Source organism: Sarcophilus harrisii, chromosome 3 (genome assembly GCF_902635505.1).
Source record: "Sarcophilus harrisii chromosome 3, mSarHar1.11, whole genome shotgun sequence".
Classification (NCBI taxonomy): domain Eukaryota; kingdom Metazoa; phylum Chordata; class Mammalia; order Dasyuromorphia; family Dasyuridae; genus Sarcophilus; species Sarcophilus harrisii.
Window position 1 is genome coordinate 75,992,050 of NC_045428.1, and position 23,062 is coordinate 76,015,111.

The following is a 23,062-nucleotide window of genomic DNA, read 5'->3' on the forward strand; positions in this document are numbered from 1 at the left end:
TGATTTCCAAGCTTTCAAAGCTCACATTGAAAATTTAACAATCGGCTCTCTTGAGTTAGTTAGAACTGGCTCCGGGACAATCCTATATTTGTTATTATGTGTCTGACTCTTCTCGATGTCATTTTGAAGTTTTCTTGGCAGAGATACTAGAGTAGTTTTTGCCATTTCGTTGTCTAGCTCGTTTTACAAAAGAGGAAACTGAGGCAAATAGCATCAAATGACTAAGTCTAACTGATCACAGCAGCCTGAAGACTTACTCATGGGATCAAAAATCTTAGAGCTTAAGAGACGGATTTTAGATGAGAAAATGTGAAGCCCAGATGATTTGCTCAAAATCACAAGGTAACATGTTACATAAGTTCCAAAGTCAACTCGGGTGACTCCAAGGTTTATTCTTCTGCCTCGGTACCTAACATCAATCCTAATTTTGAGAATGTTGTTGTTCCTCATTTCTTCATTAATATCCAATTCTTCATGAGGTTTTCTTGGCAAAGATACAAGAGTGATTTGCCATTTCTTTTTTCCAGCTGATTCCACAGATGAGGAAACTGAGGCAAACAGGGTTAAATGACTTGCCCAGGGTCACACAGCTGAGGCAGGATTTGAAGTTGTGGCTTCCTGACTTCAGCCCCAGGCTCTATCCATTGTACTACCTAGCTACCCAGACTTTGAGAATAGTTCTTGTCATTGCAGAGAGCCAGTGAGTGATAAGGCAAATGAGAAGAAAAAAAAGAAAATAGCCCCTTTTATATTTTCATGGTAAAACTGACACAGCCTGCTAGCTGGCCCTACCCATGGGTAGTATTTACTTTGTGGTTTATGGTTCCTCCTCCCAGTGGTAAAGGCTAGTAGGGTCACAAGACCTGATACTGTTTGTTTCATTAGAAAACATATGGTAAGGCACTAATGGGTCTGGAATGGACTAGAAGCCCAGATTATCATGCCAAATGTCAGGGTGAGGTGGAAAGGAACAATAAGGATCTATCTATTTGTCCTTGTTCTTCTGCACTTGAAAGGGTTGAAAGTCCTCTGCTTTCTTGCATTTAGAATTTGTGAGTATTTCATTTTGTTCACATGGAAGAAGAAAAAAAAAAGAAAATTTAAAATTATATCTCTTCCAGAAAAAAAAAAAATCTGTAGGCTCACATTGTTTTGAAGAGTTAGTTTTAAGACTTGAAAAAAATATTTTTTCCATTTTTCCCCTTCCTTCTAACCTTAAGGTTAGTTCCCCTGATGGGCCCATTTACTGAGGTTTCTGGGATTTGGGCTGAGCTGGGAAGAATAGGCCAAAAAAACTTTCCCCAGTCAGAATTTAACTGGTTTGGTTGGCCTGAACTTGGGATCACTGTTGTGGCAACCAGAGGCAGATAATTTTTTGTTTTTGTTTTTCAAACTGGAGGTTATCAAAGGCTAGTGCTCTCTAGCTAACCAAGCAATTGTCTCACCAGAGCTAACAATTTAATGATGCATAGTTTCCCTCAGAGCCATTTGCAGTGCAAATCTTCCTCCCCTCCCCCATCTCTCCTATCCATAAAGGCAGGAGAGTGCAGCCCCCCCTTTTTTTTTTATGATATTGCAGAGCTAATAATGATCTTTATTGATTTTTGTGAGTCTCTCCGCCACTGGGGACCTGGGGTGAGGGGGTTGGGCTCCATCCTAGCTGTGTGCTTTTAAAAAACGCCTTTTCCAGGCCTCCTTTTAGTAAAGAGCACTGGGTGGGGTTTATTTTATGTTTTGGTTTTCAGGGGATTTTTAGAGGAGCGTTAGATTTCCCAAGGTCAAATGTACCTGCACATTTTGTTCCTCCTGAGTTAGAGCTGCCCTCCCAACCTCTGCAGAATTGGCCAACTTTTTACCAGGGCAGCAGCCAGATCCAATTGCTTGACTCGGTGCCCTTGAGCAGAGCCTCAAGGAGCTAGTTAGTGGGTGTTGTTGGCCAATGGAATGTGGTTGGTTATAAACTCGTGCCTACAGGAATGGGTGAGGTTTCCTCTTTGCTTAGAAAGCCAGCAAAACATCAACAGAGAGGTTATGAGTGAGAAAAATATACCCAGGCTTGGAGACCTTTTGCAAGCAAAATTCACACAGAATTTACTGAGGGATTTGGGTCTTTTAGAAGATCAAGTCAACACGCAATCATTAGGCACCCACTGTATACATAGAGCTGGAATCTGGAATGGGAGGCATATAAACAAAAAATGAGTCACTGCCCTCAGCAGCCTAGTCTACTAGAAGGTCTGTTCGTCATGTTGTTTCTTCTTCCTTTGCTTGTCCCCTTTTAATATATTCTTCTTTTTGCTTCTCATCCCTTTACCTATTGTTTACAATTGAACTAGCTTCTTCCATGTGGGCGGGGAGTAATTTGCTAGTATAGAATCATGGGCATTATTATCACCAACAGGTCACCAAGAGGAGATTGGTGGCCTTCTGCTTCATGTGCTTACCTTCTTTCTATCTCTATAAAGTACTCCTGAAAATAACATATAGCTGGGAAGGGAACTCTTAAAAGTATGAGAATCGAATAAACAGATTTCACAAATTACATTCTACAGCAGATCTAAAGACTAAAAGGTGCAGAGAAGAAAGGATTCTGTATTATTGACTCTTTGTTTGACTATTTAAAAAATAGATTCAGGAGCACAAAATGCAGTCTTAACAGCTCTCTCCCAGAAAGGTATCTGCCATGCATAAGTTACAATCATATGATTCCCTGATAGATATATCAAAAATGATACTTCTGTCAACAATCTAATTGTAAATATCACCCAATCTATAAAACAGAGAAGCACAATGTTATCAGAAGTGCTTATCACAGTCAGGGAGGATGTCTTGCTCAGGGTCCCAAAGGAAAAAAGGTACTTTATATAAACGATGAAGTCCTATTTGCTTGGATTTGCTTGGATTTGCAGGTGATATTATATTGGTTGAATTAAGTTCTAGAATTTAGGAGAATCTGCAAAGTACCATCAGAAAATCATCCCTAAAGAGTTCAGCCCATCTATATACAAAGGAAAAGCCAGGTGATTAAGGAATATCTGGTATTTACATTTTGATTTAAAGTCGCTTGAACGATCCATTGAGCTGGTCTATCTCTACATATATTCAGACATTTTAAGTATTTTATATGTATACATACACATGTACATATATCTGTGTATACATACTTGTATACATAAACATGTACACACTTACTATCAGGATATATGCATTAAACATTTTCGTTTTTTTGTTATATTTGCCAATATGCCGGATATGAAATAAAGCAATGCTGTTTTGTTTTTTAATTTGTGTTTCTCTTATGAGTGATGTGGAGCATAATTTCATATACTTCTAGCTGGTTTTTCGTTGGAAAATTGTTATATCCTTTGATCCTTGGTTCATAGTCATATATATGTTTACGTTAATTTTCTATTTATTTAATGTGTATGTGTCTACATACATGTCATATGTATGTCTGTTCATTTTCTATTCATTTAGTGTGTGTCTACATATATGCTATATATGCATATACACACATACATATACATGCATATATTTGTGTATATATATATATATATATTTTTATTAGTGAAAATACACCCTTTTTTTTTTTTTTCTTCCCAACAATGCTGTTTTTCTGGTGAGGTTTTGTGGTTACAAATCTTGAAATACCAGTGTCTTCAAGGAATCAAACTCTCAGGTCACCCAGAGGGAAATGGAGATTATACAAAATGGACATGAGTGAACTGCAGATTCTTACACATTATGAACTGCATTTACTATGTGACATAAAAGATGTCATTAAAACATATATATATATATATATATATATATATATATATATATATATATATGAATAAATGACCAGGAAAGGTGACCTAGTTGTGTAGCCACCAGAGCGAAGGATTATTATCTATTATCTGTTTGGTCATCTTGATATTTTCTATCTCTCATCCATCTTCATGGCTCAAAGAGCCTTCTCCAGGTCATGCAAGATGTAGTAGCTACATTGCCCACCTTGATTTGGAACTCATGTGATGTCAGGATATTTGTGTTCCACAGGATAAGTGGGCACTGATGGGTTGTTGTCTACAGTGTTGGAGGAAGACTATGCATTGGTGAGATCCTAAATCTAATGAAATGTTGAAATGAGGATGGCACCGGGAATTCAATTTGGTAATGCTAGGATAACATCCAGGCTTGACTTTTCTATACTTTGAAAGAAGGCTTGTTGGAGATACTATTGAAGATATCTTGGTTCAATAGTCATTGACATTCACAGAACTGGTTCACTAAGAGGGGCCAATAATATAATCCATCTTTTTGAGTATTAACTAGCATTTATGGAGCATCATTTTATGTTTAAGATGCTTCTAGCTTCCATTCTTTTCATTATTAGTGATTATTCCATTAGCTTAAAATTAAGACCCATGGTAATGACTGAGGTGACTTGAGGCAGTATGGAATGGTGGAAAGCACACTGTGTTTGGAGTCAGAAGATGAATTCTGGGTCTGTCACTTACTATCTATGTTACCTTAGAAAAGCAATTTCCTTCACATCTCTGGGTCTCATTTTCTCATCTATGAAATGAGGAGGCTGGATTACATGGCTTCTGAGGCCTCCTAGGATTCTATAAATGTTAAATTTGGAGAACATAGAAAACATATGCATGTCTAGGTATGTGTCAGGGATTGAGGATTATTTTTTCAGGTTAATTTCTATCTGCTCTCAATTCTCCTGTGTATTTAATAGTACATTTATTTTTGTATTGGACTTTCTCTAACGCCAAAAAAAGGGAGAGAGATTTCTGCAGATACTAAATTCACTCACACTCTATCTTGAACCCTCAGAGGATATTTTATCTAATGCAACCAGTGTTGTTGAAGGTGACTTATGAAACGAACCTTTCCTAGTCCATTCTTTCATGTCTCTCACTTGGCTTTCTAATAGTATTATTCCTAGAACCTTTGCCCTTAGAAAAACTATCTTCAGAGATGTCAGTCAACCTTATATCATGGCAATTTACTCATGAACAATGTAGTTAATATCAACTACATTTTCTAAGCAAAGAAACAGGCACAGAACTATGACTTGTCCAAAGTCACATGATGAATCAGTGATAGAACCAAGAAAAGGCATAATATAGTCCCCCTCAATCATCTATTCTTTCCCCTTTAAGATGGATTTGTTTAAAAATACAAGCATATTTGGGATACAGGAGTCTGTGTACTACATTCCTTCCAGCCCATTGGTTGCCAGATCATCAAACACAAAGATATTTACAGTCTGACCTTCAGATTCTCTAATGTATAGCAATAGCACTACGCCTAGTGTCCATTTTGCTCTTAAGTTGATATGCTGCCCTTAGAGGTAGGTCCCTTCTGTATATGTCATCTGTTTGAGGCAACTAGTAGCTCCTAGAAGTCAGGATTTGCATACAGGAATGAGATGTTTTTTATGTAACTGCTCCAGTTCTGATTACTGCTAGTCTGTTTCCCGACTACTGCTGTTTTTCCTTCTTCTGAACCTCTTCGTCTGCTGCTATTACATCTTGCGTGACTGGATTCCTTCTCTTTGAGCCATGAAGATGGATGGGAGATAGAAAATATTGAGATGATCAAAATCAACCAAGAACTGTTAGTCCCAAGGTAGACTTAATAAAGGCTGGTTTAGTTTAACTTTATTTATATGTTTTCTTCAATTGGGAAATGCCTTTTTAAAAGTGTGTTTTAAAGAAAAGACACATCAAAATTCCTATCAGCATGTATTTTTCTTTAACTAAATAGAAACAAAAAGGGCTTCTAATAAGCTACAAATTTGTTTCTCCTTCTATCTCTCTCCCTCCCCCTTCTTCGCTCCCTCCCTTTCCCTTTCCCTCTTCCTCCTCCTCTCCCTCCTTCCCTCCAACATTCTCTCCCTCTCCCTTCCTTCCTCCATGTTTGTCTCTCTCTCTCTCTCTCTCTCTCTCTCTCTCTCTCTCTCTCTCTCTCTCTCTCTCCTCCCTCCCTCCCTCCCTCCCTCCCTCCCTATTTCTGGCTCCCCTCCCATCTTTCTCTCTATCTTTTAAAATTCCTGCACTTCATACAACTTACTAGAGCAGCTTTCTGTGGGCTAGTCTAGTTCCCTTCCTTCTCTGCAATTATAAGGAAGGGAAAAAAGTGGTTGGGGATGGTGGAAGGGAACTGCTATCTTGACCACCCACTTCCCCTCTGAAAGAAAGAGGAAATAGCCAGCGAAAAATTGAGAACTTAACAGAAGGGAGCAAAGCAATGAGTGTTTAAAATGAGACTTTAGCTCTTGTTCTTTGCTCCATCCCCCAACAAATAAAGGAATATGCTGAGTGCTAGCTGGCATATCCAGGGCTAGGGTAGAGGTTCCCTAAAGGAAATGTGGTCTTGTGAAATGGGCTGGAGCCTGGGGTTCAGCATTGTATTGTCAGCTCTGTTCCTGATTGAGAATACCTGCTTGTGTAAGAGCAGTAGAGGATTAATTGGTGGGAGATAGAATTGGAGGGTAATTGGTTTGTTAAATTTATTGAATACTAGGAGATTCTTGGATATAATAGGGGTGGGTTATGAGCAATTAAAAATATTTGGGTGGTATTCTAGGTTATACTGATGATTTAATTCAATGAACTATGGTGATAGGGATTGTGTATGTGTGTGTGTGTGTGTGGGGGGGCTGTGTTACATTTTACCTGAATGGCAATAGATAAAATTGGGATTATAATATTTCATATCTCAGAGGAAGTATGGTGGTACAATGAATTTTGTGCTAGACGGGGAGGTAAAGGATCTGAGTTTAAATCCTTCATCAGTCACTGACTAACTAAATGACTGGGCAAATCATTTATCTTTTCTTAGTCTGTAAAATGAAATTAATAATCATACTTACCTCACATCAAATTTTGAGCATCAAATGATACAATATATGTAAAGTATTTAATCAATATCTAAATATACTATATAAATATATAAATGTTAGTGAGTACCCTGAAAAATTACTGATATGACAGATAATTTTCAGATCTGGGGGAAAGGACATTTGTAGGAAGCATAGTCCCCATATTATTTTCCATGTAGATTACCCAATTGTACAATCAACAAGATGCTATAATTATGGAGGATAGACTCCCTGCCTTTTGTCTTTCTTTTTTTCTGGATGCTGTCTGGAGAAGATCTTTTCTATAGTGTCTTCCCTAGTGAATCTTGGTTAGAGAGTGTAGTATGTCTTTCACAGGGTGTGATAAAAGGGTATTCCATGTCTTTTGACTTATAGTGTTCCTTTCATCTGCACAGTTGGTCCTGAATTAAGCCGGAGGGATGCAACACTGTTGGCTTTCCTGTCCTACTAACATTTTGCCAGAGGCTCTGTTTATGGAGGATACTCGAGCCTGGCATGACCGTGAAGCTCATGAAGATCGCAGATGCTGGTGTGGGCAGTGAAACTCTGCTCTAGGCACTGTCTCTGCTGGGGCTCCCATGCTGGGAAATTCTCAAGAGATAAAACACATTTTCTTTACAGGGAATCTCTATTAGCAAGGTGTTCCGGTATCTGATTCAGGTTAATTACTGATATAGTTAGGTTAGTGTTTTGTCACAGTTTCTATTCCAGTAAGCAGAACATTAGGGAAAAGTCAGAATAGGTGTAGCAAGTCCCATTCGAAAAGGAATTTCCAATATGGAAAACTGAAATAAATGCTTCTATAGTATAGTGATCAAAAAAAAAAAAAAAAAATCTGAATTAATCCCAAATTCAAATGCTCCTTTAAACTTTGAATTCACCTAGGATCCCCAACCTTGCTACAAAGTTCAGAGAGAAAAATCTATCGTGTTTGAATGGAAATGTTCCCTAACATATGTTGGTGGATGTAACGATTGAGACCACATCAGATTTAGAGCATCCATAACTGTCCTTCTGTGCCTAAGGTCACTGTTTTCATAGGTCTTCAGAGTTCATTTTAAATCAGGTCAGTGCACTTTAACCTAAATTCTGTCATGCATATGTATTAACCCTCCTTGGAGGTCGAAACTACAATCCCCATTTATATTGGAAATTTGATTTTCTTCCTCATGCTGCTAATGCTGTCCTTATGCTTCTGGGATTTCCCCTTAGTGTGGGGTGATGGTCTTTGAAAGTGTATGAAAATTGGTTCAGGCAGGAACAAAGGAGAGAGGAATTGCAGTGATGATTCAAATTAGTGTCTCTCTCTTTGAGAGTGTAGCACTTCTTCTGGTATGAGTGTCAGCCAATATCATCAGACTTGTTCAGGGTTAAGTAAGGTTACAGAGCTATTGGGATCCGAACTTCCAGATCTCCTTTTACTTAGTCCAATGAATGATAAGTCCCTTGTCAAGTTGAGTTGAATTGTTAATTTGAAATCCCACAGCATTGTAATGTGGTTCAGAAGTGGGGCAGACACAATTTACTCTTCTTGACATGATGGAATACTCAGCTTTTTCCTTTCTCTCACACCTCTTCCAAGGCAACATGTAAAAAAGGTTTTCTGTGGTTCTTTACAATGAGCAAAAAAGGGAAGAGCTTAGGGACTCAAGGATCTAATGATGGTTTTAGCAAGAGACATCTCAAGCACCAGTGAATAGCTTCTAAATGTCACTGCTGGTAGTTAACAAAAATAAATTAAACAGCCCATTGATATGGCTCCACCTAAGCACATACTTAGTATATTCACTTTCTATCCTAATGTATTTCAAGTGCTATATCCTCTTAATTAGATTTTGGATCTTTTCCAGATTCAGTGCTTGGGGTCACAAGGCATCTAAGGGATTATGGTTTGAAATAACTAGCCCCCTCCTAGCAGAAAAGCTTATGTAAGTCAAACTCAAAACATGTAACAAAACCCTCTTTTATCTGAAAATTATGGGAAAGTCATCAAAATGATCTAGAAAAAGTATTCTTGAGGATCACCTCTGAATTAACTTTCAGGGTTAAAGTTGGTAAAATTCAGAAGTTTTTGGAACTTTCCTGATGTCTGTCTTGGAATAAATAGTCTTTCATGCTAAAAGGATTGTTTTGTATGGAGAGAGTATTCTGATTCATATACCTTGCCTTTGTGATTAAAAAAAAAAATTTAAAACAGGGTTACATAGACATATCTATCTACAGGTTATAGGTGGCTAATGCTGTGGAGATCTGAAAGCAACAAGTTGGGTCGAGTTTTTAACCAAGAGTCCCTCAAGATGTAGAGTAATGAACACCTGGGGTCTAGAAGAGAAGAGAAGGGACTCAGGGTATGTGTACATATATGTATGTGTGTGTTCATGCATTCCGATTTCCCCTCGTCACCACATGAACACCTTGAGTGCATGATGCAATACTTACTTTTTATGAAGAAATGACCTTTGTCCTTACTTGAAGTGAAACAATTGGAAGAGATCTTTGGGTTCAGTCCTATACACTGAACTTTGTTTTGAGAGACCATTCCATTTTCAGTCATATCTAATGGGTGTGAATGAGTGAATGTTTTCTCCCCACTCTATATGAATGAAGTTAAGAAGCTTTTCTTGGGCAGGAAGTTTTAGGTGAGAAATTATGACAGCTAGTCTTCATTTATCTCTGGAAAGTCTGATATATTGCTATCAACAATCCTCTCTCCTTTTTCCATTTCGGAGAATGAGAGGGACAATGGTGAAGAGAGGGGATGTTGACATCTCCATATGTTTCTGTTATTTTCCAGAATGTAATGAAGTACTCAAAAAATGATTTTACCTTACTTTCAATAGGTCTTGATGCACTTTGAGGGCAGAAAAGGATGGCATTGTCCAAAATAACTCCCAAAATGTTGGGAACCATTTGATAATTGTTGATGGGATTAGTCCACTGTTCCTTACTTCCTTCAAAGCAAACTTTCTTTGATTCCATAATGTAACATTTATATATAGTTATTTTTTTATTTGTTTGTTTTTGTGAGGCAATTGGTGTTAAGTGACTTGCCAAGGGTCATGAAGATAGGAAGTATTAAGTGTCTGAGGCCAAATTTAAAGTTGTCCTCCTGAGCTCTATTCACTGTACCAATTAGTTATCCCTACAATTGTTGTTCGGTCATTTCAATTCTCTCTGATTTTTTGTGACTGTATTTTTTGGGGGGGGGAGGGGATATCTTTACAAAAATGTTGGAGTGATTTACTGTTTTCTTCTACAGCTCATTTTATAGATGAGGAAAAATGAGGCAAAAAGGTAAAGTAACTTGCCCAAAGTCATACAGATAGAAAGTGTCTGAAGCCAGATTTGAGTTTTCCTGACCTTAGGCCCAGTACTCTATCCACTGTACCACCCAGCTATCGGCATCTATCCATCCTTTGACTAATTTATAACAACTAATCAACAAATGTTTATTAATTACCTATATCAGGTACTGTGCTAGACACTGGAGATCTTGTTTTCTTACATTCTCTTTGCTTCCTTTTTCCTCCCCTTCCCTCTTCCCTTTCCTTTCTATTTTCCTCTCACTTCCCCCTTTCCTTCTTTCTTTTCTTTCTTTCCTTTCTTCTCCCCTTCTCCCTTTTTTCCCCTTCTCTTTCTCCCCTCTTCATCTCTCCCCTTTCATCTTTCTTTTTCCTTTGTTAATACTTACCACATCCTTGGATAATGGAAAGATGTTTGATTTGTTTAAAAATATTAACCTTTAAAAACCAAAAAAACCCCAAAACATTTTTGCTCCTTTGCACAGTATAGCACAGCAGATATAGCAAAAAGATACCATGTTCATGTCATCTTTGACATACTGCCGACTGGGGAACTCCAGAGAAGTCATATGACCTCTCTGTGCCCCAGAAACTTTTCAAGATTTTAAATTGCAGAGAAGGAGCTGGCCAGAAAATTGGTAAAGGGAATTACTAGGAGCTCCCTAAGATGATGAAATCACAAAGAAAAAAAAGTGATCCTTTGTTAGTAATTGCCATGTGAAATTCTGAAATTGTGAATTCACAGGAAGAACATTCCTCTTAACTAAAAGGCTTGCAGACTCCTGGGGCTGGAAGGGACCTTAGAGATCTTCTGGCCCAGTTCCCCTATTTAAAAAAGGTGGAAACTGAGAGTTAGGCAGATAAAGCTAGCTTTGCCCAAAGTTGCAAAGCTAGTTCCCAGAATTCCCAAGCTAGTGTTTTTTCTTCTAGTAATAGATTCTGTCAATAATTTAAATCGATTCCCACTTACTGGAAGCATTTTAGGTGCTCAGCCCGATGCCTGGTACATAGTAGGTGCTTATTAATGTTTATAGATTTATTTTTGCTATGAGAGTCTGTGGTAGTATTGGCTATTCTGGATAGGGAAGGGACAAGATAGTTACTTTAGCAGAAGCTTGCAAGTCATGGCGTTGCCTTCCTGATATCTTAGTCCTCTTCAAGAATGAAGGATAAACAACAGCAGCAGCAGCTGAGGCTAGCAGCCCAGTGCTGAGTATATGTCTGTTTGGGCCCACTTAAATGAGCTTTTGTGGGTGCATGTGAGAGTGATGATTCTAAGCTACACAAATCAGGTCTGTTCCATAAAGGAGCATAATCACTGGTGACTCACTGGCTACTTTTTGGTGTCTTGAGCTCAGTTGATCCTATAGACACCCCCTGACTCTGTGCCCCCTTTCTATCATTTTATCCTGGACATCTCACCAAGAACATAGGTAGGGATCACGGTTTCCAAAGCCTCACTGAGAACATCACTACCCATTAAATTGCCTCTGCCCTGAAAGGCCTCTTGGGACTGGAACGTGTTATTCCTGGGAAATCTAATTTTTGTGTGTATGTACAAGTGTGTTTTTAGTGAGGATGAAATTGTATGTGTAATTTTTGGGGGGAAATGGGAGTGGGAGAAGGAGGGAAGTTAGGAGGAGGTGGAGAATGTGTACTTAATTAACCCAACCAAAAAGGGAATAACAATATCTTGGGAGGGAGTGAATGAAACTGGCTTATTTAAAAAATACCAACAGCCTGAGTCAGCCCCTACTAGTGATTTGGAAGAGGAAAGGGGAGGTGATGTAATGTGTTCGGCATGTTCCCCCTTGTCTAAGTAGTTAAGTGCAAAGGGATTTGGGGAGTTGGGTTGAGGGGAGCTCTGTGTGTATGTGTGTGAAGGAAAGAGTCTCAGCTTCTTGAAAAGTTAGCAGCAGGCAGGGATGGGGGAAAAGGGGTAAGGGTAGTAAGAAGAGTACTAAAAACCCCTTGTCAGCTTTCACCATTTTAAATGTTTTTTGTTTTTTGTTTTTTTTTTTTTTGTTATTGTTTGTTTTTAACATAGTTGATTTGAATGGAGATTTTAAAGGCCATTAATGTTTGTTTATTTCCTTTGGCAAGGCATAGTGGGGGATGGGAGGAGATTGGTGAGGAGTGTGCCCATGTGTTTTATTTTTGTTGTCAAATACAGATTTCCATTTTGGGAGAGGGTGGTGGGCTTTGCTGGTTGGAAAATTCAACTAGGGCTGCCTTCCCCACCCCCACCTCCAAGAGGCAGGAGGCAAGATGTGGCCAGCTGGTGTCTTGAACTGACACAGGTGCAGAGGCTGTGGGGGGTGGGGAACCAAGAATAATTACAGGTTTCTGAAGCATCAGGCCTCGCCTGACAAGGGCTCATCGAGAAAACTGCTCTTTATGGAAAATTAATGGGGAAGCTGGGGAAAAAGAAAAAAAAAACTACTACATACAAAAAACTGGTCAGGGCCATTGTTGTTCTTGGGTAGTCTTCCTTCCTTAAAGTGATCGGCTCTTCAGAAGTCTTTAGGCCAGAGTGAAGAGAAAAGATAGAGTCCTCTCTTTCTGGAGCCGGAACCAATTGGCTCTGTCACTAGGCTGAATGGGTTCATCCTCTGGGACTTTCTCTGCCTTCCACATTTTGTCTGCCTTCTTTCTGTCTCCCTCCAGTCCAGATCTAGGATTAAGTTTATTTTCTCACTGTCATTCCCTCCTCTCCCCCCTCCCCTCCCCCCCATTCTTCTTAGGATGAATTCTTGCATTAAAATAAAATATTTATACTGTATTTGTCTCATCAAATATAAAGGAAAGTTAAAAGATGGAGAGAATTGTCAGACCCCTTCTTTGTCCAAATGGTAACAGATGGTTCTGTGCTCCAGTGGTCCTAAATTTCATACTAAGTAGAGAATGGGGTTGGTTCTGGGTTAGGATATTATCCAATCTTTTTTCTGTTTATACAATACAGAAATAGTATAATCTACAATCATATATACCAGTGAGAGTTTTTCATGATTTGAATTCTGGAATTAGTTAAGCTATCCAGCACCTGGAATCTTTTTTTTCTCTTTTTTTTCTCCCTAATCCTAAATAACAGTGAGAGACTATTGCTGTTTGTGATTTGTAGACTGGTAGGAATGAGGAAGAATTTGAGAACCCTTTCTTGTTCATCACCTAAAAAACCACAGCCAAAAGAACAGTGAACCAGATGAGATAACAGTTGTGTAGGACAATGGGCTATCTCCTTTTCTCCCAAGTAGACTTTTTCCTATTACACACATTGATGAATCTGTGGGTTTATTGATGTGAGTTCATCCCTCCTCATATTTCTGTTTACTAAGAATCTGTGATCCTTCAATGGATCTAGTCTTACTGACATGGGATTCATTGTACCAATAAAGTTAAAACATATGTACTTTTTTTCCTAGGAAAAGTCTTATTCATTTTTTCCCCTAAATCCTGCAAAGAACATCTAGCCAATGTGCCAGTTCTTTTAATGTATATTTCTGAAATGCAGAGAAGCAAGAAGCAGATTGGAGTAGTGACTGTTGAGAAGGTTGGGCATAAATCCTATTTCAGGATCTCATGCTGGGCACATATTAATTGCTCTGTATCTCGGTTGCCTTATCTGTAAAGTGATGGGCGTGGGGGTTGATCCATAGCTTTCTAAGTTTTTTTTTTTTTTTCCCAGCTCCAAATCTGTGATCCCACAAAAGGGGAACATGGGTTAATTTCAAAGTGACTTTGGGGAATAGAGAAAGAAACGTCTACCCCTTCGAACCACCTGAATATATGTTGAAGTGCAAAGAAAATTAAAATACCAATTCAGGCTTGATCTAAACCTTTAAAACTGCTGCTTCCTGTTTTCGGCAGGACCCTATGCCATTCAAGGAGGCTCTTTGCTTCATAGTGGCAACTAAAGACATATTGTCAGGTTGTAGTCTTAGCTGGATGTTTGAGGTATGACCTTGGTCAGTATTCTCTTTCTAGAACCTAAGCTTCACATGTCTAAAAGTAAAAGGATTAAATTAGATGAGCTCCAGGCTTTAAGATGCTATGAAATCTTGGAGGATGAAATGGGATCGTTATTTAAAACTTGATTTGTTGATTGTACATGTATAACCTGTATCAAATTGCTTGCAGTTTGGGGGAGGTAAAGGAGGGAGAGAGAAAAAATTGGAAATCAAAATCTTTAAAAAAAAATTAAGTTGAAAACTATCTTTACATGTAAATGGAAAAATAAAATACTATTGAAATAAAAAAAAGAAACTGATTTGTACCAGGATAGAAAAATATTTTCAATAAATAGTTTCCCTTTTTACCCTGCTCTCCCCTTCTCCCAACCCAAGGAAAGGGAACAAAACCCACAGGAACAGTTTTGAAAACAGTTCTGGGAAAAGAAAACTCTGGAACAGCTTTGATAGATTTCAGCATTTTCATGTTTACATTGGACTAAATTAATGTTCACAACATTGTTTCTCAGATTTTGCAAATCACTAAAGGGAAAATGTAAATTCAATTTCAGTTCAAGCAACTAGTTGATGTGAGAAGCTATCTGAAGAAATGCAGTCTTACATTGGTTACAATACTGTGGTTATTCTGTGGAGTTCAGCAATTCTGACAGTAATGTGTAATGCTATTGTACCTCTGGGGTGTACTATAGATGGCTTTGTGTGTTTCCTCCCACCTGATTGCTTAAAAAATGCAGTAAGAAGAACACCTCACTAAGATATTACTTGCTTATCCATGTTTCCTAAAGGAATTTCATTTGCTTCTGACCTTCCACTCAAGTACCTTCTAGTAATGAAAGTCAAAAGAAAAGTTGTTTAGCTATTGGTTTTTAAAACATCTAAGAAAATGATTCCTAACTTTCGAATAGCTTATTATAACTAATTTATACCCACAATATGTGGATATATGATACATATGGATCAATCTCTCTCTCTCTCTGAATATATATGTGTATGTATTTGTATATATATATATATATGTGTGTGTGTGTGTGTATGAAAAATATAAACACACATAAATAATATATGGATATATATTATACATGGGAATATATGTATATGTATACATATATACATATACACATACAAGTATATACACACAATATATATGCATATATAAGATGAGGTAGGCCAGTATTAAGACCACTTGTCCCCTAACGCCATTTTAAAATCCTTGACCTGAGACAAATGGTTAGTTGACATTTTCCCTCAATTAAATATCTAGTTTTAAACATCTCTGGGATTCAAGGTCTAGGTATCTAAGCTACTCTATAGTTCTGTGACAGAAGACCTTGGTGTCTATGGGTATTTTAAAATTTCCTCTTTGGAGGAAAATGGCAGCAGACTTCAAAAAGTATTGACTGTTCTTCCCACCTCAGCTCCAATTCTGATAACCACAAATACCAGAGTACAAAGGAAGGGAGGTGTGTGAAGTAGGCTTTTAGGATCTCATCAATTTAGATTTCTTGAGAAATTCAAGGAGGATCTAAAAGGCAAAAATCAGATGGATTGTAATAAGTATGTCAAGTGAGGAGCATATTGATAAATGCAATGATTCCATGAAGTTGAAAGAGAAAATAATTATATATTTATTTTCATTAACCTCTTGTCGTTAATTTAGCATTTCAGTTATTCAAGAAGAGGGGTTCATGACAAAAAAAAAAAAAAAAAAAAAGGTTAACCCATGGTTTAAAATAAGCAGACAGAAAAATTGGCAAATAGGAGCTAGAGAAACCAAAAAAAGTATGCCTGAGATTTTAGTAAATAGCAACCCCAAAGTTCTGGAGGGTTGACATTTGGTTCTTCATGTTAATTTCAACTTTCCATTTTAGGATGCCCTTGAGGATCTCAAAGCACAAAAAAGTATATTATTCATGATAACAACCCCAGGAGAAAGGGTATGGGCAAACCAGGGATTAGTCCCTCTGTTTCTGTATTTCAGACTCACTTGGGGTTGTGGCACCATGGTTAACCACTCAGGGCAGAACTGTTAGTAATAAAGGACAGAAAAGGGGATCCCTTGGGAGATCAAATCTTCAGGTGCTGTTTACTCAGGCAAAGTGCAATTATCTGGGCTAACATTCAGCCTAGGAACCACAGCTCATGCCTTATTCATCTTTGCTGAATGTGTTTTTAAGTCAATCATGTTCCAGATCTGAGAAGAGGGATAGGATATCTAAGTGACCAAGAATCACTAAGAGACCATATCATCAGTCCCCTTATATTCCATACCCTTCCATTTCCCTAGAACTGCCCCCAAATGATACCTTTGCAGTCCTAGGGTTTGGGATCATACTTCTTATCTAGGAATATGTGGAAGTGGGAATACCTGGGGGAACTCCACCAATGGGCTGCTAGATAACTGCTGATTGATTACAAATTGCAGACACTGGTTAGATGGATCTATTGCTATATTAACTCTGGATTACTTCAGTGAAATTCAATAGTAAGATTCAATTCTTTTGATTTTTATTTATGAGCATCCCACTTGGGCATATTTCAGGTAAGGCACTTCCTTAGTTCAACAGAATAGAAATTGTTCAACTATTGATTGAATGACTGTTGATTTAATGGGTAGGTCTAATGAACCTGATTCAACATTGGAACAATAGCTTTGAATCCACCTTGTGTGTCTCTATTGAAAAGCACAGAGGTAAATATACCATGTTTCTTAGTGTGGACACAGGTTGCAGGCTATTTTTACATCAAATAGGACGTTGAATAGTTTGAAAATTTCTGTATTTCAAGTACTACACTAACCAAATGAGGAGAGGCAGGAAAGTTAGAAACAGGGATAAGTTATAAATGTTTAACAACCAGCTCTTCAGGAAAAACAATGTATGCAAGATACACTTTTAAATTTAATCTTCATTATTAACATTTTATCTATCACTTTCTGAAATCTAAAGAATCAACAAAATATTAAATCAATCCTCAGTTTGTGGCACTCTCCAATATCTGAAGTATAAATATATACTCATGCTGAAAATTTTTACAATCATCTCTGTTTATCGACTTTCACACATGCCTAGTTTGAGGTAACATAGGGTGATTTAGTTATTTTCCATTACAAAAAGCTTAGCTTTGCTTCTTAGCTCTGTGATGTCAATATTTAATTTGAGGCAATATCACATTTATGTTTCATTTAACATAGGGGATTTCTTTCCCTAACATAGGGAACTGTTCTTAAGCTCCCTCTCTTTTCAGTGCCCCCCATACTTTTTGGAACTCTAGGGATTGCTAAGCTAATGCTTCCTTATCCTACTTCCAATACATTTTAGAACTCATCTTGTTCTTGTCTAAGATATCTATCTCTTCTTTGTTTGACTAGAATTGCAAAAGATTAAAAAAAAAAACTGTTAATTTAACATTTAAATTCTAACTCACTCCAAAGTCTATTTCCTTTGAAACGAGTCTTTTTTTTTTAAACCTTCTTGTCCCTTACCCCCAGCATCTAATCATTTCTCAGTTACTATCAATTATATTTCCAAAATCGACTCTTCTTCCCCCTTCTTTCTGTTAATGGCACCATCATCCAAGTAGCTACCTATACTTAAAACCTATTTCCTTTGAAACCCATGTCATTTCCTCCCTTTTTGTCCCCCATCCATAGTATACAATTGGTTGTCAAGTACTATCAAGTTTACTTCCAAAATAAGAGTCAAGTATATTTCTTCCTTTCCATTTCCACTGCCTTCATCTTATTTTAGGCTTTCATTTCAACTCCTAAACAATTTCTCCCTTCTTCAGTTTCTTTTTCCTTTATGCTTCCTTTAGATTAATCATAATTGTGTCATTCTAATGATTCCCAAGGCATTAATAACTCCTTATTTCCTGATACATAAATTTGAAATTCTTTAACCAGGCATTGAAGAACTTCCAACCTTTGTATCTTCACCTTTATTTTAGGGAGTCATTACTTCACCTTTGTTTGGAAACTTCCTCCCCTCTCTTCCCTACATCTTTGAATGCTACTCATCCTTTAAGATCTAGATCATGAGGTACTTCCTCCATGAAATCTTTTGCAAATAAATGTTTGTTCAGTCAACATTGATTGAACATCTGATCTAGAACAATTTTTTAAAATTATGGATAAATTTTAAAGAGATTATACTCTTGAGGTACTAAATAGCAGAAATGTTTAATGTTGATTTTGAAAATGTGTTTTGGAAATATCAGTGCATTGTATTGTCACCCATGACCTTTGGAAGGCTTTCTGAGAGAAGTTAGTTTCAACTTGTATTATGAATGAAGGGAGGATTAACTGATTTCTAACAGACTATTTTTCAGGTAGATGGTATGAGAGAAAGGAAAGAGAAATGAAGAAGTAAAGGAAAACATAGAAAATGAAAGGAAGCTTGAGGGATAACAATAAAGATGTTTGGGGAATTTGGTGAAGAAAATTTAAGCATAAAATAATTATAATTTATAGTGAAATAGATACAGATTTAAACTGAAGCTTTTTGGTGTTTATAGTACACAAACTTGGATGGTGGGATAGAGTGGCAATTATTTTGTTTTGCTTTGTTTCATTTTATTCCCCTTTTCAAAGACAGAAGTTACCTCTTGCTTGGAATAGGAAAGCTGAGGAAATATGCTTTTTTGATTTAAGCTGAGGATGGAAGGGATGAGTTGTATAATTCCCAACAGAGCTCTTGCACTTACAGAAATGTAGGTTGACATCAGCAATGCTCGTACTGTTGAGGTCATTAGGGAATATTGGGCTTGATCCAATCAGCATATGGTCCTCAATAGCAAGTAATTTAGAGGCCCTTTGACATGCATAGCCTTGGTATGATCAAGATGGTAGAGGACAAAGGAGTTACCCATTATGTTTTAAATTAAGATGGTCAGACCAACCAAAAAAAGGTTTTTGTAATAGAACGGTAGTATTAGGTATGTGACTACTGGAAAAAATAAGCAGGACTATTTTGGCAGTGTGCATAGGTAGAATTTTCTGGTATAATATTCCAGACAGAACGAGGAGGAAAAGTTAAAAGAAGACAGTTCTTAGAAACCAAGAGGGTGTTTAACTTTCACTGATGGTGACTCATCGAGGTAGATAGATACATTTAAGGATCAGATTAAAAACAACAACCCCAAAGCAGAATAAATGCTATTTTGTCACCAGGAAAATTTTCTCTGTTCAATTCTCACTGCTTAAACTTGTCCCCTGTACATTTGTAAAGTTTTGGATCCCAAGCCCTTTAAAGAGAAGGATGAGTGATCTCTTTTTTTCCTTCTCCCTAAATTTCTTCTCCCTTCCAAGTGCCTGAAGGTGATATTATTAATTCCAGTGTTAATAGTCATATTGGAAGAGTGTTGTGCACTCTGCTAGTGTTGAATGAATGTTGGAATCACTTATTTATGCATAATCTCTTTTTTTAAGTAACGGTGATGCCCAAAGGCACCTCAAAGCTCAAATCTGGTCTCTTTATCTAATAATGCAGAGTTCTACCAGAAGACTGATTTCCCCCTTTTGTTCTGTCTTTGTAAATGCCACAAAAATAGAGACATATTTAACTTGTTGACAGGTACATTACAGATTAGATAAATGATTGAGAATAAAAGCCTAAAGACAGAACATCTGATTTAAAAAAAAAATAGGTTTGAAAACAGTAATATGGAAATACAGTGGTAGTCTCCTTCCTTCTCCCCCCAATTTTTTTGTTATAAATATCTGACTGTGATTGTTCTACATTTGGTCAAGTGTGAGCAGATTGACATGAAGGCTCTGAATTATTGCTGACAGTTAAAGGGCTGGAAGGGACCTTAGAAGTTGTATAGCTCAGCCTTCTCATTTTACAGATAAAGAAATTGAGTGCCAGGAAGGTTGTGATTTGTCCAGGACCATATAGATAGGAAGCTATATAAAACTCATATTTAAACTTAGGACCAATTGATTCCAAATCCAGAACTTTTTCTATTTGGAAAATTTTCATTTTCTTTCTAGGGTAAAAACTCCTTTCATCTCTGATAACTGATAGCTTATATGATTGCTCCTAGCATTTTGCCCATATCATATAGCTAATATGTGTCAAAAGCAAGATTTGCACCTAGGTATTCCTCACTAGAAGAGCTAGCCTTCATGCTGTTCCAAAGATTTGTGCTTAATAATGGCTCAAGAATTTCAGATGTGATGAAACATTTTGGATTTTTTCTTTTCTATACTATTGAGTCATGTAAGAAATGGAGCTTTGGGTTTTATTGAGATACATCTTTACCAGATGACTTAATTGTATATGAAGCTACTTTATAATGTGGTCAGGGACTCTAAACAATTGTAACAGGATTTACATATAAGGCTGTTGCAAAGCATGTTGCAATTGTTTTTGGAAACAATACTTCCAGAAGTAGCAGTGCTTTCCTTATCATACTATCTGCAAGAGGTGCTTATAAAAATGATTTGGTTCTTGTTTACCAGAGATACTGTGTTTCAATTGGAGAATATTGGTAGAAATATGACAATGTTTGGGAGAGAGCAGAGAAACTTGGTTTTTATTTTTATTGCCTGCTTAATAGTTATTTTAAAGGAGAATATTAGACAAGAGGAAGGTTTACCCTTACTAGGATGGGTTTATAATTTGATTTCCCTACTTCTTGTTCACATGGGAATCACCTCTAACAACTGGTTTAAACTTGAACAGTTATTTCATCTGTAAAATGGGCTAGGTGGAATTAGATTATCCCTAAGGTCTCTGAATTCCAAACATCCTATACAGTACTATAGATATGTGAAATTGTTAGCTGTGAAATGAAGCTTTTAGATCAACTGATCTCTGATCTTTCTTCTAGCTTCAAAGTACTGGTTTGGTGATTCTTTTTTTTTCCCCCTGAGGCAATTGGGGTTAAGTGACTTACCCAGAGTCACCCAGCTAGGAAGAGTTAAGTGTCTGAGGCGGCCAGATTTGAACTCAGGTCCTCCTGACTTCAGGGCTAATGCTCTATCCACTGCACCACCATGGAATGCCTTCTTGTAATTTCTTCCTTCACCTCCTGCTCCTGGTGTTCTTGGCTTCTGATGGCTGTTTCTTTCCCTTCTTTGCAGACATGCCTCGAATTGGAACGCTACTTGCAGACAGAGCCCAGGAGGATTTCAGAAACTTTTGGTGAGGATTTGGACTGCTTCCTTCATGCCACTCCCCACCCGAGCATTGAGGAAAGCTTCCGGCGCTTGGATCCCCTCTTGCTCCCCATGGAAGCGTCCACGTGTGAGAAAAGCTCTGCAGTGGACATCCTGCTCTCCCGGGACAAGCTGCTATCTGAGACCTGCCTCAGCCTGCAGCCTCCGAGTTCCTCCTTAGACAGCTACACAGCAGTCAACCAGGCCCAGCTCAATGCAGTGACTTCATTAACGCCTCCTTCCTCCCCTGAGCTCAGCCGCCATTTGGTCAAAACTTCACAGACTCTCTCAGCTGTAGATGGCACGGTGACTTTGAAACTGGTGGCCAAGAAGGCCTCGCTTAGCTCAGTAAAGATGGGAGGGGTAGCGGCCGCAGCCGCAGTGGCATCTGCTGGGGCCGTAAAGAGTGGACAAAGTGACAGTGAACAAGGAGGAATGGGGGCTGACGCCTCCCCAGAAAACAAGAAGAGGGTTCACCGTTGTCAGTTTAACGGGTGCCGGAAGGTTTATACAAAAAGCTCCCACTTAAAGGCCCACCAGAGGACTCACACAGGTAGTGGTACAAGTAGGACACATGTGTTTTCTCTCCTTTTTCCCCCTTTAGCCCACAGGGGAAGGGACCCACTACTCCTCTGAAGCTTGTTTTACTCTATAGGCTACTTCTGAGGATATGGCAGTGGGAGGTGGGAGGTGAGGGAAAGGAACAGCTGGTTTTTTGGTATCAGATTTCAAAATGTCATATGTTCTAGAGGTGACATTAGGCTTGGTATTAGGAAGCATTAGGGCTGTCCTAAAGTATGTAGAGGTACTAATTATTCTTCCCAAGAGATACCCGGGTGACTTTTTTTTAAGATTGTAGAAGGGATATCTTTTGGATATAGGTTGGACCACTAGAAGGTCTTTGAGGTCATTTAGGGGGTTACTATTTACTGACTATGGAGTATCTTTATAAATTTGGTGAATATCCCTTCCCTAGAGATACCTGAGTGATTTTTTTTTTTCAACATTGTAAAAGGGATGTCTTTTGAATGTAGGTTGGACCACTAGAAGGTCTCTTAGGTGATTGAGGGGGTTGCTGTCCACTGACTGTGGAGTACCTTTATAAATTTGGTAAATATCCCTTCCCTAGAGATACCTGAGTGATTTTTTTTCAAGATTGTAAAATGGTTGTAGGATGAGGCTTGATATTAGGAAGCATTTCCTAAAATTAGGGTTTTCCTAAAGTATAACTGTGCTGCCACCAAAGGTATTGAACATACCTTCCCTAGAGATAACTAAATGACTTTTCCCCCCAAAGATTGTAAAAGGAATATCTTTTGGATATAGGTTGGACCACTAGATGGTCTCTGAGATCATTTAGGGGGTTGCTGTTCATTGACAGTGAAGTACCTTTATAAATTTGGTGAAGTTAATTCTTTGTGGTGGGATTTAGGTAATCTACCCTTTCCACAGAAGAAAGTAGCAGTAATCTATTTATGTAGGCCACTGTAGGCATCTGCCTGCCATTATTCTTGTACTCTCTTTGTGTATTTAGGCTTTTGTCATTAATTCGTGTGTATGTGATTATAGAACTTTGGATATTGTGTTTGGTTTGGTTTTATTTTGTTTATATTTTGTTGTTTTTTTGTAGGGGGCATCTTTCCATGAATTCACTGTTAAAAGAGACCTAAGGTTTTACTAGCCCTAGTTCCTCCAGCAATTCTGATTTTTATCACTCACCAACAGCAGGGGAGTTTCAGAGTTCATTTGA

At 37.9% G+C, this 23,062-nt stretch overlaps 1 protein-coding gene across 4 annotated transcripts in view; it reads left to right on the forward strand.

Moving 5' to 3' along the window:
• Positions 1 to 23,062, forward strand: part of KLF7 (Kruppel like factor 7) — a 98,630-nt gene that overhangs the window by 22,939 nt on the left and 52,629 nt on the right. For 2 of the 4 annotated variants that reach the window (XM_031958204.1, XM_031958206.1), the window contains exon 2: positions 21,238 to 21,868. In XM_031958204.1, coding sequence (XP_031814064.1) covers positions 21,238 to 21,868 — 631 coding nt within the window. The remainder of the gene's footprint in view (positions 1 to 21,237; positions 21,869 to 23,062) is intronic. The other 2 variants (XM_031958205.1, XM_031958207.1) reach the window with 2 other exon arrangements.